Source organism: Mastomys coucha, unplaced genomic scaffold (assembly GCF_008632895.1).
Source record: "Mastomys coucha isolate ucsf_1 unplaced genomic scaffold, UCSF_Mcou_1 pScaffold12, whole genome shotgun sequence".
In the NCBI taxonomy this organism is placed as follows: Eukaryota; Metazoa; Chordata; class Mammalia; order Rodentia; family Muridae; genus Mastomys; species Mastomys coucha.
Window position 1 is genome coordinate 95,072,024 of NW_022196894.1, and position 17,383 is coordinate 95,089,406.

Genomic DNA, 17,383 nt, shown 5'->3' on the forward strand with positions numbered 1-17,383 from the left:
TTTTTGTTATTTGTTATTTGTAAGGTATTTCATATTTTAAAGATTTGTTTTCATGGTTTCTTCCCCCCATGCCAATAATCTGAATTTCCATGTGAAATTTATATGAAAAAGCTACTATGATTTAATGTGAATGTCAGTGATAGGAAAGGATAAAATGTGGGTACCATCTTTATCAAATACAGGTCTATACAAAGTGTGTTCACAAATCGATAAAGATACATAGATAGACAAAGGAGCATCAAGTCTTGGTAAGTCCCCAAAGGAGGAGCAGAAAGGTTAGTTAACAAGGAATGAAATATTTTAAACAGTATTAGTAATCTGAATATGCAAATTTTAATTTTCACTCTCCAGAGCATGATAATACAAGGAAGAGGATCTTATCTATTGAAGAGAGAAAAAGACATATACCCTTTGGGAACAAAGTCCCCTCGGGTAAGACAGATTAAGAGTCTTGCATGGAGTCCTGCTGGCTCACTGTTAGGAAGTTACCTGTACAAAACAATTACTCATATGCTCAATGCACTGTATGAGTAGTGTTCTGATGCACGGGTGTTCACAAGGGCAAAAGCCTGGAGACAGTGTTAGGGTGGAGCAGAGAATGTGTCAAGCGTCAACATTAAAAAATAATTTTGATGGTAAATGTCACAGAAAATGTTCGCACTGTCAAATATGCTGTGGATAGGAGCTAAACTAAATTTGTTCTGTTTTTCCATTTTAATATAATAACACAACATGGAGCTCTAGATAGGGCTTCAAATAAATCTCAGGAGAAGAGATTTGAAGTATCAGTTTTTATCTTTTAACAAGGAGATTCCCACAGGTGGAGGAAGATCGACAACAGGGAAGGTTTATTGTTTTTTAAAATTAGTTCTCTTGCTCTTCCAGTTACTGTCTAAATCCCCTTTGCTCTCCCAGCCAATCTACACCAGGAAGATGGTGGCAGGTTCACCACTTGCTTTGCCTTCTATTGTAATTGTGTTCATAGGAAGAAAATACTTTTATTGTAAAGAGAAAAACCTAGAATGTAAATTGTGATTAAGTGAGCAGGGAAACAGACAAACGGTGATTAACCATAATTGACACATCTTTACCATTGGGGGAAGAGCATGATTGGTCAATGGACTGGTTCATCTCCCTCAGTAGATGCTTAACTCTTAGTGATTGGATGAATGAATTACTGACTGGGAATAGAGTTTCCATATTTGGAACAGAACTTGGGGACCTTGCCTGGAAATGACAGGGTCATGAATAGAAATGATTTTTCTGGTGTCTAAAATGGCATTACCATTGGTTTCCAATTCATACACTGTAATTTAACAAACACTCACTATGTAATTTACAAATGGGATAAGCCATCATTCTCTTAAGGGGAGGCATGGTGTGTTAGTTGTTGAAGCAAGGACCCTAGCCACCATCTTAAGACTGCTGTTGAACACAGCACCCTTGGGTGATCATATGTAGCACTCTGCATTATCCAGATAAATCTAAAAAAAAAAATCAATTATTTTAACTCTAGCTCCACAAAAGCACAAAGTGCCAGGCACTAAGGAATAATTTCTATTAGTGAATAATTCTAACACTGGTGCCTCCATCCTTGTATTTGTGTTGGCAGGAGCCCAATATAACCATGGTCACAGGAAGGTAGTATTTCTCCAGGGCTTGAAATCAGTCTTTCCACGGACATGTTAGGGACACTTTCACGATTTGAATTATAAGTCCTGTGTTATCTACTGGGATGTATATGAGATGGCTTTACGTGAGGGAGGATAACATACCCACCTTCAAATATCTCCAAAAGGACAAATATTGTTGACAACACGCTGTATGTTTAGCACACAACAAACAGTTCAAGCAACTTCATACCTTTTGAGAATTTCCACACAATTGTAGGCACAGGATAACCCTCTGCAGAGCAATTGAGAATCACTGCTTTGCCATAGATCCCATCCTGGTCCCGGGGCTGTACCACAAACTTAGGAGGAACTGAAAAGAGAGATGTTGTCATTCAGAGAGGGCCACTGATTAAAGTTGTGATCTTATAAAACAATTATCTCTATAAACCTTTAAGTAAGAAGAATGTTTCACATAAATACAAAGACAATAGCCATGTTTGCAGCTCAGGATCAATGGGAGAAACAGTTTAGGTGCTAGTGGGTCCTCTATATTGGTTTTAGTGGAAATTTTTTTTAGTAGGGAAATTGCCCTTTCATAGATATGTGGGCATGTGATGCTCAATCTTACCAGGAATTCACTCCAGAACAGAATAGAATCACAGCCAGTATGTAAAAAAAGAGGTAAAATATATGTTGTTCCTAAAATTGTATTTATGCAGGATGAGCATTTTCTTGGTTAAGAACTGTTCAAAGTCTTGGTGAATTTCTTCTAGCAGAAGATGAAAAGTGCTGGTAAGTACCCTCCCCAGAGGTAGCAAAGAGCATGGTACGGTGATGAACTTTGCCCCAGATCTCACCAGGACACATCAGTCACTCTTCCTGATATGTCATCACTGGGCAGGGCCAAAGTAGAACCACAGAGGCTGGTTAATGGGAGGTGCCACAATCACTCTCACAAATGTGCTCACAAAACCCACGAAATTCAGAACCTGGTTATGTAGTGAATTCTGTGAGGTGCTTCCCTCTCACAGATTATCCTTGGATAGATCCATCCCAACCTATAGCACACTCAACTGCTTACAGCACTGTGCTTTCTGCTAAACTAGTAGTAGCATTTGAGTGTTAATGAACAGGTTATCAGTCTTTTACAAATGGTGGCATCTGACAGTAGCCTAATTTCAGTGCATCTTTAACAGACTGAGGACGCCCATGGAGTGGACTCTCAGTGAGATAGCCATGCGTCACTAAGATTAAACATGCAACCTATAGGTGGTGCTCCCTTACTTCCCACATCTGGTAAAATTAATCTTGCTTATTTTAGATTCTGTAGTTTCTAATGTTGAGACACATGTATGGGCCTTGGTGCTACAGACAGATGGGAATTCCAGCTAGCACATGACATGAACTGAAGAAGTGCCTAGGATCTCACTGAAATAAGCAGCTTAGAAGCATGTTGAAATGATACAAGGCATAGTAAAGGTCAGTTGGGCCAAGAAATAACCAAGAATAAGGGGAATCCATCCAGACAAGAGAAGCAGCTGGAGATGGAACTCAGGCTGGTGTTTCCATTTTCTTGTCCAGCTTTTGGTAGAGCACATGAAAAATTAAGAAGTAACAGTGCTAAGGAAGAACATGGTCCAGGTGAACACCTAGTCTCAGGTTCTGCTGATTCGTGCATTCAACCTTTTATATATGTTATAAAATGACTTGACTTTCCAATATGCAATTAGGGGTAATTGTGGTACCCATTTTATAGAACTGCCATGGGAAGAAAATGAGTTGAGATTCAGAATGTTAGCACTTTGTTGGAAGAAAGAAAGTATTTTAAGAGTAAACTCAGATGCCCACTTTGAGGATCTGGAACATTTGTAAGCTGCCCAATGATTTCACTTAAGGTGGGTAATATTGTGAGAATGATGCATTCAATTGGATATATATATATATATATATATATTATATATAATAAATTAATAAAAGTTGAGTGTCTTAAGGCCAAGAGATGTTCTAGGAAAACAAGAGATTATACAGGGCTAATTTTTCTTCCCTCCCTTCTTACCATTCTACCATCTTTCATTCCTTCCTCTTTCCTTCGTCTTTCCTCCCCTCTTTCTTTCTTTTTCCCTTCCCTTTATAAAAAGATCACTTTTTAAAAATTTTATATGTGTGGGCATTTTGTTTGCACACCATGTGTACACTGACCAAGTGGGTCAGAAGAGGACATGGAATCCCTGAAATTGGAATTACAGATGATTGTGAACTTTCATGTGGGTGCTAGGAATTGAACCTGGGTCTTTTGGAAGAGCAACCAGTGTTCTTAGCTGCTCAGCCATCTCTCCAGATTCTGTTGTTAGTTTTTCTGAGACAAAGTCTTGCTATATTGCTCCAAAGTTTTGACCCTCCTGTTTCTGCCTCCCAAATTCCAGGATGACAGGAGTTCCACCAAATTTTCTAACGAAAATGATCAACAACTTTCAGAGTAGATTCAAATTTTAAACATCACCTTAGACTCACTGTCCATGGCGTGAGAGGCAAATCTACTGCCAATTCTGCTAAGAGGAAGAGCTGCTTCTTTACTGGATGAGACACCCAGCTGCACGTCCTCAGTTACCTCTCATCTATGACCCTCTACTCATGTTGGCTCTAAGCTAAAAAAAATTATACTCAAAAACTCATCAAAGATGTCTAGATGTGATATTAACACATGGTAAGTATAATATAATTATAGGTGGAAATGTTCCCTTGATTGGTAGAATAACCTTCCTAAGTTATTACTCAAGAATTTTTCAGATACTGGCAAGGATATCCTGTGGGTTCCCTAAGTAAGCGTTTCTCTCTTATAATAGAATCCCCTCTTCTGTTCCTATATTGGTACATGCTTTTATAAAATCCTAAGACACAAATGAGCAGGCTTCTGAGATTTTATGGCAAAGAGAATATCTAATGACTCAATTTTATCCACTATTTATATAAAATGCTACTTGAGACAACATGGAAGAAAATATATATTACTAAGCACATAACTAAGCCACACCCTAACACATCCCATCCCGTGGAGGATGGGAACCTCCGGGGTTTGAGGTGGAGTCTCAGGTTTTACTTTTCTTATGAGATTCCAGGTGATCCTGAGGCTGCCAGTCCAGCTTTAATAATCATTGTTCTGAATGGCTCCTTAGAAAGCACGAGGTACGAAGGAGCTATAGCTGACCACAATGGCAGCTCACGTGTTAAAGCAACTTTTACTGTTTCCTGCCTTCTTTGATCTCAATCTTTCCTCTTTTTCTGGAATACAGGATTTACATCCCAACGAAGTGATTTGCAGCCAGTTCTGATTGCCCTCAGCTCTCAAGAGCAATAAATCTAGGTAGGGTGGGGGTAATATTGTCTCTTATCTCACATGGTCTTCATTTGTCATTTATGTCTGGTGTCATTTCTGTTACCAGTGCCCCATTTGACTCTTTTCTCCACCCAGTGATGTAAAGGATGCCTGGGAAAACATCACATGCTCCCAAGGGCCCTTGGTCATGTCCAGGTTCCTACACTGCTTTGTAGTCTCTTAGCAACCTGCCCCAACCCTGTTCCTGCAGGATTTTTTGAAGCCATTCCAAAGCTATTCCCATTCACTAGTTCTCAGGATGGTCTTGCTTGAGTTTTCATACTCCCCTCTGTGCCTTTACTATTTGTCATTTCTTCTGCCTTAGCAGAATGCTCATTTAACTGGACACCTTTTCTGATGCGTCAGTAGAGATTGAGACCTTCTCTGAACCCTCTTCAAACCCCACTCCCCAAGCTTTTGTTACAACTGCTTGGTATTGCTTGTCTAATTGTCTGTCTCCCATATCAGGTTCTACCCCCTCTGAAAGAAGAATTCAGGTGCAGGGACTTGGGTGCCATTTTGATCACATTCAGGACATTCTCTATGCTTAGGGACTCTTCCAGTAACCACACGCTCCAGCCAAAACTTTTGGCATTTTCATGTGATGAATTACACTAATTTGATGTTTGGATCCTGCATAAACCAAGTGCCAGCTTGAGTTCTGTAGCTAATGGCTAAGGCCCCAGTTTGCAATGTAGATTTCTCTCTGACAGTGAGCAGGAAGAGTCCAAAGTTACCAGTTCCTAACAATCCCTGAAGTCACAGGGTAACCTCCACTATTCCAGTTGTACAGATGAAAAGCCAAGCCTCAGAGAAGTCAGCCATGTTTCCAGGCTCACACAGATGGTGAACATGCAGCAGCGTAGGCCTGGTCAGCCTTCAGAAAGTTCTAGCATCACGTCAGCACCTCTTTTTTTTTTTCTTCCTGAACTGGCTTACATATCAAGGCAATGGAGCTCACTCCTCTGTGAAGTCTGTGGTCATATCAAGAACACCAATCTCCCTGTTATCAAAGTATGTTTTTGCTCTTGTAATTAATAGCCTGTCACTCTCAGACTCCCAAGCCACCCTTTCAGTGACAGGCAATTTCAAGACCTCTAAACCACCCATCCTATGTTGACATTTCCCAAGCTACATCTCAGACCAAGACTGTACAGCATGTAAGAGAGGCTCATCTCGATTTCAGTGAAAGATTAACGTAGAAGGCACCAAGTAATTTGCTGTGTTTTAGATACTTTCAGGTGATATATTTCATCAATGTAAGGTTTGGATCCTTCATGAACCAAGTGCCAGCTGGGGTCCTGTAGTTAATGGTTAAGGCCCCAGTTTGCAATGTGGATTTCTCTCTGAATAGTGACGGTGAGCAGGGAGGCTTAATTTCACTTGATTTCCCCACTACAGTAGCGGGCTGGCTGTTCCTTTGGGGAGAAGTGTCATCATGCCTTCTCACATTGATTTGAGCACAACTGGCAACAAAGAACCTTATGCAAACCGCCCCTACCCTGAGTCCTTCCTGCAGCCACCACCAGGTGTCTCTCTGCTTCTTGTCCTGTAGGCATCCAGCTCAGTTCATTCTAGTGACTCATGCTAATAATTGATTCCTAGGACCTTGAGGCTTTTCTTGGGATCTTGAGTATGTGAAGCAAAGTTAACCCTGCAGCTGACCTTCCTTACACATCTCAATTAGCACCTTCTGCTCTCTCCCATCTCCCTTCCTTAGAGCCAGTAGGATTTCCAAAACTCACTGTCTTTCTTGCCCTTTGCTATCATGATGCTGTTTGCTAAGACTTTAGGATTCCCTCCTCTGTTCCTTTGAAGACTCAGTGCATGTATCCCCTAAACTCAGTACATGTAACCTTCCTTCCTTCTTCAGTGGAGGGTCTGATGCTTGCCACATTGACTGACCTGTCTCTATCTCTGTCCTACTGATCTGGATGAGTTTCTGTCATCTTGGGAACTATTCCAGGGTCTGCTAAGTATGTGTGCTAAGCACATGGTTTCTGAACAGTAGAAGGGAGCAATGAAATAAAATTAGAAAATATATAGTCATTTGGAAATGAGTATAAAGAATTAGATGTACAAATATCTATGGTTGTTTTAGTGATTTATAGCTTGGAAGAGTTTCTTTTCTCTCAGAAAGTAAGACACAAAGACACTGAAAGCATCACTGGGAAGATTTTTTTAGAAAGATTGTCATGGATAAAGACTTAGAAAAAGAGAGAGTGCTTACAGAGCTGCATATTCCACACTTTTGGTATGTTCTTTCATTTTAGCCATTACCTTGATGAAATAATGAGAGAAAAATCAGCCAGAAGGGACCCTGACATCACTTACCTGCAGGGTTGTTATATATTTTTTTCTCTTATGCTCATGTGTACTTTGACTGCATTCATATTTACAGGCCGTGTGTATGAGCTACTTATGGAGGCCAGAGGGGCATCAGAACCTCTGAAGAAGGACTTAGCAGTAGAAGTGAGCCTCTGCAAGAGCAACCAGTGTTGTTAACTGCAGAGCTTCCCTCCAGACCCTGCAGCAACTTACAAACTGGTTGAGTTGATTTTGGCCACTTTTTTGAGTTGATTGAATGACAGGACAATTATCTATCATGAAATACGTATGATATAGATTCCCAAACTGGTTAGTTCTATATTATAGATCAATTTTAATCATAATATTTTTTCAGGAAATATTTTTTTCACTTAAAATTTTTTGAGATTATAATATTATATCATTTCTTCCTTCCCTTTACTCCATTTAAACCCCTAAACCTATAAACCTATACATACATATATATATACATATATATACATATATATACATATACATATATATGTATATATACACACACATACACATATATGTATATATGTGTATACACATATACATATATGCATATATTTATATATAAACATATACACACATATATACATTTACTATATATATAGCATATATATATACATACATATATATATTCATAAATATAACCTGCTCAGTATAATATATGTATGTCTTCAGGATCAACCATTTGGTATCAGACAAGCAATTGATGTGCTTTCTCTGGGGAGGATTATTTTTTATTTCTCCCCAGCATTCCTGAAGTTCTTTGGGTATAGCTGAGGTTTCATGATCTTTCCCCCATCCACTTGGGATGTCTACTGTTCATGTTTAGGCTGTCATGTTGGTGAGACTTTATGGTTGTACCTTATGACATTACTAGGTGGACAATGGAAGCTGGAATGTTTTAGGCTTGCGCCCATGTCCCCCTCGTTACAGGACCTGTGGAATTCTCCCTGCCTCATTATTAGGCAAACATGTGTATGTTGTGGTTCGATTATAAAATGTCACCCAGGCGCTATGTGCTTGGAAACTGGAATCTCAGCTGTGGGTGCTGTTTTAGGATATTGTGGGGCCTAAATGACAAGGGCCAAGGCTGGTAAAAGGGTGTTACTAGGAAATGGGTCTTGAGTATTACTCCCCTTGTTTTATAGCTCAGCCAAACATTCACAGAACAACTAGTATGATAATTAAAACCAATTACTGTTGAAGCTTCCTATTATATATGCATATATAACACATATAGATACATTCATATAAAAATGAGTTAAAATGAGTTATGCTATAACATGACAACAGTGTCCCTACTATAGTTAGTAAACAAAAATCGCAGTACCAGGAACAAATTACCTCTTTTGGAGTTGTTGGCAATGAGGTTCTACAAATCCACAAGCATTATAGGTTTGCTACTGGTTGCCCTCCAGAGCTTGAAAGTATGACTTTATTACTGAAGACAGCAAATATTTGAATCATAGACTATGGAGATATCAATGTGGTACAGACCTGGAAGCCTCACCTTTAATGGCTAGCATTCATTGTGCTAAAAGTGATATGAATGCTACTAGAAGGGAAAAGCAATCGTCACTTTACCCAGCTATGAATCCTGTGAGCTACAATAATGACTGGCATACACACCAGCTGGTACAATCGTGGCAAACATCATGGGAGTAACCAACTATTTTATGATTGGATTTAAAGCTCACCCCACAAGATGAAACCCATACATAGTATCGTTATTGGGTCGACTATGAACATAATATTAAACTGATTCCTAATGACTTATGATTATATCCTCAGACCTGTACATCTCTCAACTCCCATCAGAGAAGCCTGATCACTTGTGGTCTCTGTGTTGATCTAGTTGCAGTATATGGTGATTGACATAGAGAGCCTCCACTCGTCAAGTTTCAGAGAACAGGATACAAAAGACTTCTTAGCTCTGATTGGGACATATGTATAACAGCTCCTCCCCTCAAGGATGAGGATAATTGTGGAAGAGGAAGTAGACAAACATGAGGAAACAATGTCCTCTGAACGCAACAGGGCACCTACACATATTAACTCACTGTGATTGACAGCATTCACGAGATCCATGTAACCATAAACAAAAATCAAAAGAATAGCATGGAGAGGGGAGGTGGGCATGAAGTTTCACTTGTAGCTGAGGAGCTACTAGCCATTGATAGCTACTAAGAGAAGAACAGTCAGTTTCCTTTGAGAGTTGACTCCTAGTAAGCTGACCACTCTCGAGTGGAAGACCATATATCCAAAAGTCTATAGACAGCATAAATTAGAATTGGAAGGTGTTTTTAAAAAGGCACAAATTTGTGTAGGTAGGGAAGGGATGGGTAGATCTTGGAGTTGTTGAGAAGAGGTAGATAAGGCATTTACAATGAGAACATTGTATAGAGTTCTCAAAGAACTATTTGAAAAAAAAAAAGGCAAATCAATGTATGCCACCACCCTGGTTAGTCTCTAGTCAAGAAGGAGAAAGACTTGGAAAATAATCACATGGTCAAAACAGGGGACCAATAAACAACATGTCAGAGTTAACCTGTAAGCTTCATGAAGGGGTGAGACCTGATCCTCCTCTAAGATGGCTGATAACAGTATGGGCTGCTGTCTGGAAGCTAAGAGGCCTTCTTTATAGGTCCCTGTGACATTGTCAAGTTTGGCAAAACTTGAGAATCACCTATCAGTGATTTTGGAGAAAAACTTAATACTTTCCCACAGATACAGGAGATGGATCTATTTCTGAAGTTGACCGTTTAATGGGTCTGGGTTAGGACCAGAAACCACACTCATGTGACCTTTAATGTCCTGGGGGGCTCTGTAGTGCAGTTCACTTGATATTCTGCCTGTCCAGATTACCTTGTTATCTCTGAATTTTCCCATCACTGTTTTTTGCAGCCCATTCCATCTTCAAATCTCTGTCATCCTGCTGGTAGTACACCACATACTCAACAGAAGATAATTTTTGAAGAACAAGTTCATGACTAATGAGATAATACTCTACCCTGTAACTTAAAGAATGAGGTCAGTTCTACTTCAGCTGACCTTGGTCTTGGCCAAAATAATGCCAGTTGCTGATTTTATAATCCCAAGTAACAACTTAAAAAAAAAAAAAGGATTCAGCATGCTCTTTTTGATCTACTGTTTTTATTTCCTGACCTCGATCCTTCAGAATAAATTATATTGAAGACAGTCTAGGCACTACTTTGCCCTTCACAAACAGTGGTAGTTCTGCTTCGAGGAAGAACTGGGAAACAGAGAAAAGAGGGGTTTCTATTTTCATTTTATAAATGTAGGGGGAAAGGAGAGGTTTCTTCGTTCTCATAGTCATGTGTATCTTCTATTCACTTTTAATAAAGATCTAGTTCCTCGCTTATTTGACCATTGTTTTTGCTTTATTTATTTTCCAACTGTGTGAAGTTAACTTCACACATGACTTCCAGGTGCACGTGTTCTCTGTGCTTTGGTGGTAAGTATGAAGAAATTCATTCATTTCCATCAGAAAAGGAGAGGTGAAGAGGGGACATGGCTCCAGACTGAGGAAGGAAAGAAAATCTGCTATCATGGTCCTGAAGATAATAATGCACAGAGTCCCTAGTGTTTGTGGGTTCTAAAGGGCAAAGGATCAGGATTCATGTACACCTTCCTTTCATAGTTAACTCAGCAAAGCACCTGAATATTACTCTCTTAGATAATCAGTAAATCCCACTGCATCTGTACTTGACGGGCCTGCTGGCAACTACTGCTATGTTAACTTGCAGCCTGCATCACCACGACACTCTAGTGTCTAAAGCAGAGACTAGATGCACACCAGCACATCCTCAGAGGACTGAGATCACTGCCAGTCTTTTCTATGTGCCAGACCATGCTGTTTTAATCGTCCATAGATTCTATGATAGTAATCCTAACTTAAACCATTGTAAAAGATTCTCCAAACCATGATGTATTAATACTAAATAGAAGTGAGGAGCCAAGAGTCTCACATCTGTCAACTTAGAGCTGTGGTGCAGGGCACCTATAAATGTTATTTCTTAAAGATTTTACTCTTAATTATGTGGGGGTGGGGGGGGTGGAGGCGGGGGAGTCTGTGAGCGCAGGTGCCCTCAGAGGCCAGAGGCCTTGATCTTGTGGAGCTGGAGTTACAGTTGTGGTTGTGAGCTACCGGACCAGTGCTGGTCACCGAACTCAGTCTTCTGCAAGCACAGTACGCAATCATAACTGCTGTGTCATCAATCTAGTCCCATAAATGTTCAACAGCCACCCGTCCAAATGATAAAATACATGACTAAAATCTTTATACAAAGTAAATATACTATAATCAAGGCTAACAAAATTTTTCTCCTTAAAAACTTACATATTCAGCAGGAGCCCTGCTTCACCAGACCCCAGTCTTCCCTTGCATATTTCTAAGCAAATATATCTAATATGTTGAACATACTAGAGATTAGACAAACATAAGTTTGTTTCAGAGTTTAGACGGACTCTTTCTTAACGTCTATAGCTGTGATTCTTTTCTAACTGGGGGAATAGTGAATTTCTGCTCCTGATTCTTTTCTCAGGATTTCGAGCCATGTGCCATCACTAAACACAGCCACGTGGGAGAGCTGCATTCCTCCACTTACCTCTCACAATCAGCTGACTCTGGTGTTCCACAGCTGCTGCCTCGTTCCTAGCGATGCAGGTGTAATTCCCATTGTGCATCAGGGAGAGGTTGGAGATCCTCAGGGAGCTGGTGAAGTCAATGTTGTCAATGGTTACCCCAAGGCTTGCTGGGATCGGCCGGCCATCCTTCTGCCAGGTGATGGTGATGGGTAAGTCCCCTGAGACCACCACACATGGGATGAAAACCCGCTGCCCGATGGAGAATCTTGGGAACTCGAAAGGTTGGATGAAAGGTGGAACTAGAAAGAAAAAGATGACAGAGCAAAGGCAACAATGAGTGGCTGGTGTTTTACATGTGCCCTTTTTTCTTAAGCCGTCCCCCCAAGAGTATACAGTGATCCACGAATACAGTCCAGGAGTATATGAGCTATAGAAGGCTGGCAAGGGTACCTTGGCCCACTCAGATTTTCTCAGCATGCTGAATGCAAAGCATGGCTCATTTGTCATACAACAAATAGGATTCATCTATTTCATCCAATATGACTTTAAACAGCGAAACTATTTTTGGATGGCAACATTTAAGCTGTGCTACAGTGTGAAGACCATGAGAGGACTTTGTGTTTGGCATATCTACTAACATTTTTACACATGGTGTGCAACAGACACTCTTGTTCTCCTCCCAACTGCCGCTGGCACTGTTGGGTCCACAGGACAGTGGTTTCCAGTGTCAGCACTCAGCAAGTCCACATGACTAACTAGTAACAACTGTAAACTACCGCTTCTTAGGCAGTTGGGGTGATCTACACCCTATGACTTTGCAAGCTCTGATTTATGAACGGACCCATAACAAGGTGCCTGAGTTGTTGGACTGTGTTGCTAATAGAGCTGTCAGTCTGGCCAATCAGAGACTAAACAGTCTAGAGAGTTCTTTCATAACGTAATCCTTCTATAAAATGCTCCTTGTCTTCTTGCCTCAAGACCATGCTTCCTTGGGTCCTTCTTCGATGACCTTGGTAACTCTTTACATCATAGACTAGTCAAAGTAGAGACAAAGAAGCCAAGTTGGAACCCCAGGAGTGGGCACTGTCCATGTTGGCATTATGGGTAATTATTCATGACCTCACTGTAGCTGGGGAAACTGAGCCTCTACTGTGTTGCTTTGCACTTGGACTTGGAATGAGTTTATCTTTTTAGGAGGTCTCAAGCCATTTCCTTCTGGCTAAGGTTGGAACATATATTGCTAGTCATTATTGTATTTTTTGCATTCCCCTTTTAAAGAAAAAGAAAAACCACATGGTTTTAAATCTAAGAGTTTGGAAATAACATATAATGCAAACTTGATTCCAAAGCTCAAAGCAGCCTGTGGTTAAAAAAAAAAAAAAAAAAAAAAAAAAAAGCATGATGCCAGATGAACTGACAGAAGGGGGATCAAACACCAAGCTGATATCCATAGGATCATTAATCCACTACAGAATCAGTTCTGTTATCAACTTGAGGGAGTTGTAAGAGACACAGCTATGAAGACTAAGCAGAGAACCATGTACTCAATCATTTATTCACTTAATGAAGTGTTCAGCAAGCACCTGACATGTGCTTGGCCACCATTGCATGCACTGAGCCCAGCAATAACCACAGCGAATGAGCCTCTGCCAAGTGCAGTATTCATGAAGACATAGCAGATAGCGGCTCAGCAGGGTTGTGGCTACTTGGGGACTTGACATTATTACTGTTGCTACTACATGCTCTCAGAAGCAGCTGCCAAGGAACTCAGGATGGCAAACACAGCCAAGAGCTAGAAGGACTAGTTTTGAGGAGGCTTGAGTTTCATCTTAACCAGAGAAATTTAGAAACAAACACCACACACAGCCAATGCCCAGCGCATCACAGCTCTCAATATGGAGTCATAGTTTTGGGTCTACAAAGAGCTGATCTGACTCTGATGCTAATGGCAGAGCCCCAGGAGGATGTAGAACAGTACAGGTGAGATGTGACAAGGCACACTAGCAACCAGCTGGGGAAATAGTGATAGGCCAAGGACACTTGTATTTCTTCACATCTTGCCCCAGTTGGTATAAATGTTTACTACATGTGCAATCAGCATTCAGAGTGACTGGATTTTTAATGCTTTGTGATATAAAGGATTACACTGTTCATCCTTGCTTTCTTACACACAGAACCCTGGTGATTGTTATACTTAGACAAACACAGCTCCTTACTGCTGCTTTGGTGCTTGCTGTCCGAACAGAAGATCAGTTCTCCAAGGTAAGAGTTTGAGAACTAGGCTGAATAGTTTCACACCCAGTCGCGCTACTTAAGCTCAATTTAATCAGTCTATGGGCCTTGGTTCTACTATGTATAAAATGACAACCAAAGCTAGATTTCTTAGTTAGTTGGCCCAGTGATTTAATAACCCTAGGTAGCATCTAAGTTAGTTTTTAGGCACTGATTCAGATCATGTGTCTTTAAAAGGAGAAAAATACAACAAAAACACAATGAAAGAATTAAATTTCCCTATGGTTTTTCATAGAAAGGAAAGACATACATATAAACATACAAATATACACACACTTATACATACATATATACATATATACCTTTATATACATATAATACATATACATACACACACACACACACACACACACAATTTCCATTCCCCATGTCAAACATGGAAAATAATGCATTTAGACTTGTGTGTGTATGTGTGTGTGTGCATATGTGTATGGTGTGTGTATATATGTGCGGTGTGTGTATATGTATGTATGTGGGGTATACATTTATGAGAGCATTGTGCAAATTGGCAGGAGAGCCATCTAGGCTGTTGTTCCTCAGAAGCACCTCCTTTTTGAGACAGGATCCCCCTTTGGTCTGGAGTTCACCAAATTTATCAGGCTAGCTGGCTAGAAATCCCCAGGGACCTGCCTATCTCCAGCTTCCCAGTGTTGGGATTAGTAACGTGTATCTCCATACCTGGTCTATTTCATGTATATATTGGAATTGAACTCATACCCTTGTGCTTGCAAGATAAGCACTTTACATTCTAAGACATCTCCCCAGCACAAGGAAGGGAATATATATATATACATATATATATATATGTATGTATGTATATATATTTTAATGAAGAAACAAGTTTAGAAATATAGGCTGCCAATAATTGTAAAATATAGCAGTGATCCTTTATACTTCTAAGATAGAAGGATGACATGTACGTGATATTTCCTAACAGTAGAGAGTAGGGATTGCCAGGGTTTCCTGGCTGCCTGGCTGCTCCAGACTCAGTAGTGGAGACCCTATCTCAAGGGAATAAGATGGAGAACAGTAGACCAAGATACCTGACATCCCCCTCTGCCCAACCCACCCCAACACTGAATGCATTCCAAAAATCCACAATACTTTATTTTATCAAAAAATGAAATTACAAGGGACACCACTACAGTTCTATAAGTATTGACAGGCGTGGTGTTGAAGCCACACTGCTGATGAGGTATGCATTCAACACACTGAGAAGCAATGCTACAACTGGAGAGAGGAGTCAGTGAGTAAGAGTATTGGGCACTCTTAATGAGGTTCAGTCCCCAGCACCCACATACTGGCTCAAAATTGTCCAAAACTCCAGTTGAAGGCATCACAGTCATGTTTGCATCTGATATCGTGCTGGCCACCTGACACATTAGAATGGGTCTCCCTCCTAAAACCAGATTAAATGCCTGGACCAATTAACTTTCTTCTGACCTCCATGGTCATCAGGCACAGATGTGGTACACATACAGACATGAAGGGACATCTACACAAAATAAAATAAAATAATAAAATAAAAAAAAAAAAAACAGAACACCAATGCCAACAGTTGTGCCACTCAGAAGATAAGCCTCTGCCACGAGCATCTTAACTTTAAACCACCATGGTGTTCTTAGTTACCATTATTTACAACTTGATCTAGCTAGATGCTGAGGTTTGAGGCAGCCTGACAAAGACTTAGTGAGAAGTATGGAGCTAAAGAGAGGTGAGAAGCCAAGAGTAGATATAAGCACATAATGTGTCTAGCATTGGGGAGCACTGTTTGGGAGCACCATATGGGAGTACTGTACAGGAGCATTGTATAGGAACATACTGTCCCCATAGTTAGTTTTTCTGTTACTAACATAAAAATCATACAATATGGTTGAGACTGAAGTAGAAGTCATGGTTAGTATATTTAAAAAGGTAAGAACCCCTATTTATAATGTAACATATTTATAGAAAATGAACATGTCTAAAATGTTTAACCTACAAAGTTGTATGTTTAAAGAAGCAATGAGTCAGGGGAATGTCCTTCCCCAGATGGTATCTCGGTCATGTTTGCATCTGATATTGTGCTGATCACCTGCCACATTAGAATGGGCCTTCTTTTTAAAACAGATTAAATGCTTGGACCAAATAACTACCTACATCACCGATGTGGCCTCTTGCTTCAGTTAGAGTCACATGTTGAATGACAAAATGTTGCACATTTTCTCTGAGGCTCAGTGCAGAGGTGTATGGCTCAGGTATCCCTTGTAATTGAACTGAATAATAATACTAGCAACAACAACAACAACAACAACAACAACAACAGAACTGTCACATCTCCTTTCACGACTTCTTAAAATGTTGATCCACATGATTAGGATATTCTGACTATTCAACTAGTTCAGAATATCCTCTTAAATGAGGCAAAGCTACCAAATCCTGCTGACAGGCAAAGCTGGTAATATTACAGGAGTGGGGATTCTGAGTGTGTTATGCACTGGGTTTTGACATAACCTTTCTGCAAGAAGTATGTAAATAACTGCTAAATGTCATCCATTACCAGGTTTGTGTATTTAGGATGGCAAGGGCCTTTCTCCATGGGGCTGAGAGCCTTCCACTATTGCAAATGCCAGACTCTGCTCCTCTTCCTTCTAAACTCACACTAGGAACATTTAATCAGGTTGATCTATTTCTACATTTTACCCTTAACAATTAAAACTATATTCTGCTTAAAAAGGAGTCGGGTAGATGAATGAAAGATCGAGTGTTGAGTGCAGGCCAATCTTAGGCAATTAGTAATATTATCTCAACTCAGAGTGTGAGTATGGTATGGAGAGTGTATAGTCACTCTTGTGAACAAGTGTGGAGGCCAGATATTGGTATTGGGATGTCTTTGTTCAATGGCTTCTATATATCAATTTTGAGACAGGGTCTCTGTAAACCAAGGACTTACCATTTTGGCTGCAGTGACTGGCCACTGAGACCTAAGATCCACTTGTCTCCCTTACCCCAAACAGGAGTACAGGTGCTGGTCCTAACACTCACCATTTTGTGGTCCTGAGATTCGAACTGAGTACACGAAGACCTTTGCCTTTTAAATCTTCCAGGATACAAAAATGAACATCTCTCTTCTCACCCTCTTCTTCCTACTTCCTTCCCCTGATGGCTATAATACGTC

The 17,383-nt window shown here is 40.3% G+C and overlaps 1 protein-coding gene across 2 annotated transcripts in view; it reads right to left on the minus strand.

The window, feature by feature from the left end:
* The window catches only part of Dscam (DS cell adhesion molecule), a 579,765-nt gene that overhangs the window by 210,482 nt on the left and 351,900 nt on the right, over positions 1-17,383 (minus strand). For both annotated transcript variants that reach the window (XM_031364533.1, XM_031364534.1), the window contains exons 9-10: positions 11,955-12,233; positions 1,864-1,983 (exon numbers count right to left, since the gene is read on the minus strand). In XM_031364533.1, the coding sequence (XP_031220393.1) occupies positions 1,864-1,983; positions 11,955-12,233 (399 nt within the window). The remainder of the gene's footprint in view (positions 1-1,863; positions 1,984-11,954; positions 12,234-17,383) is intronic.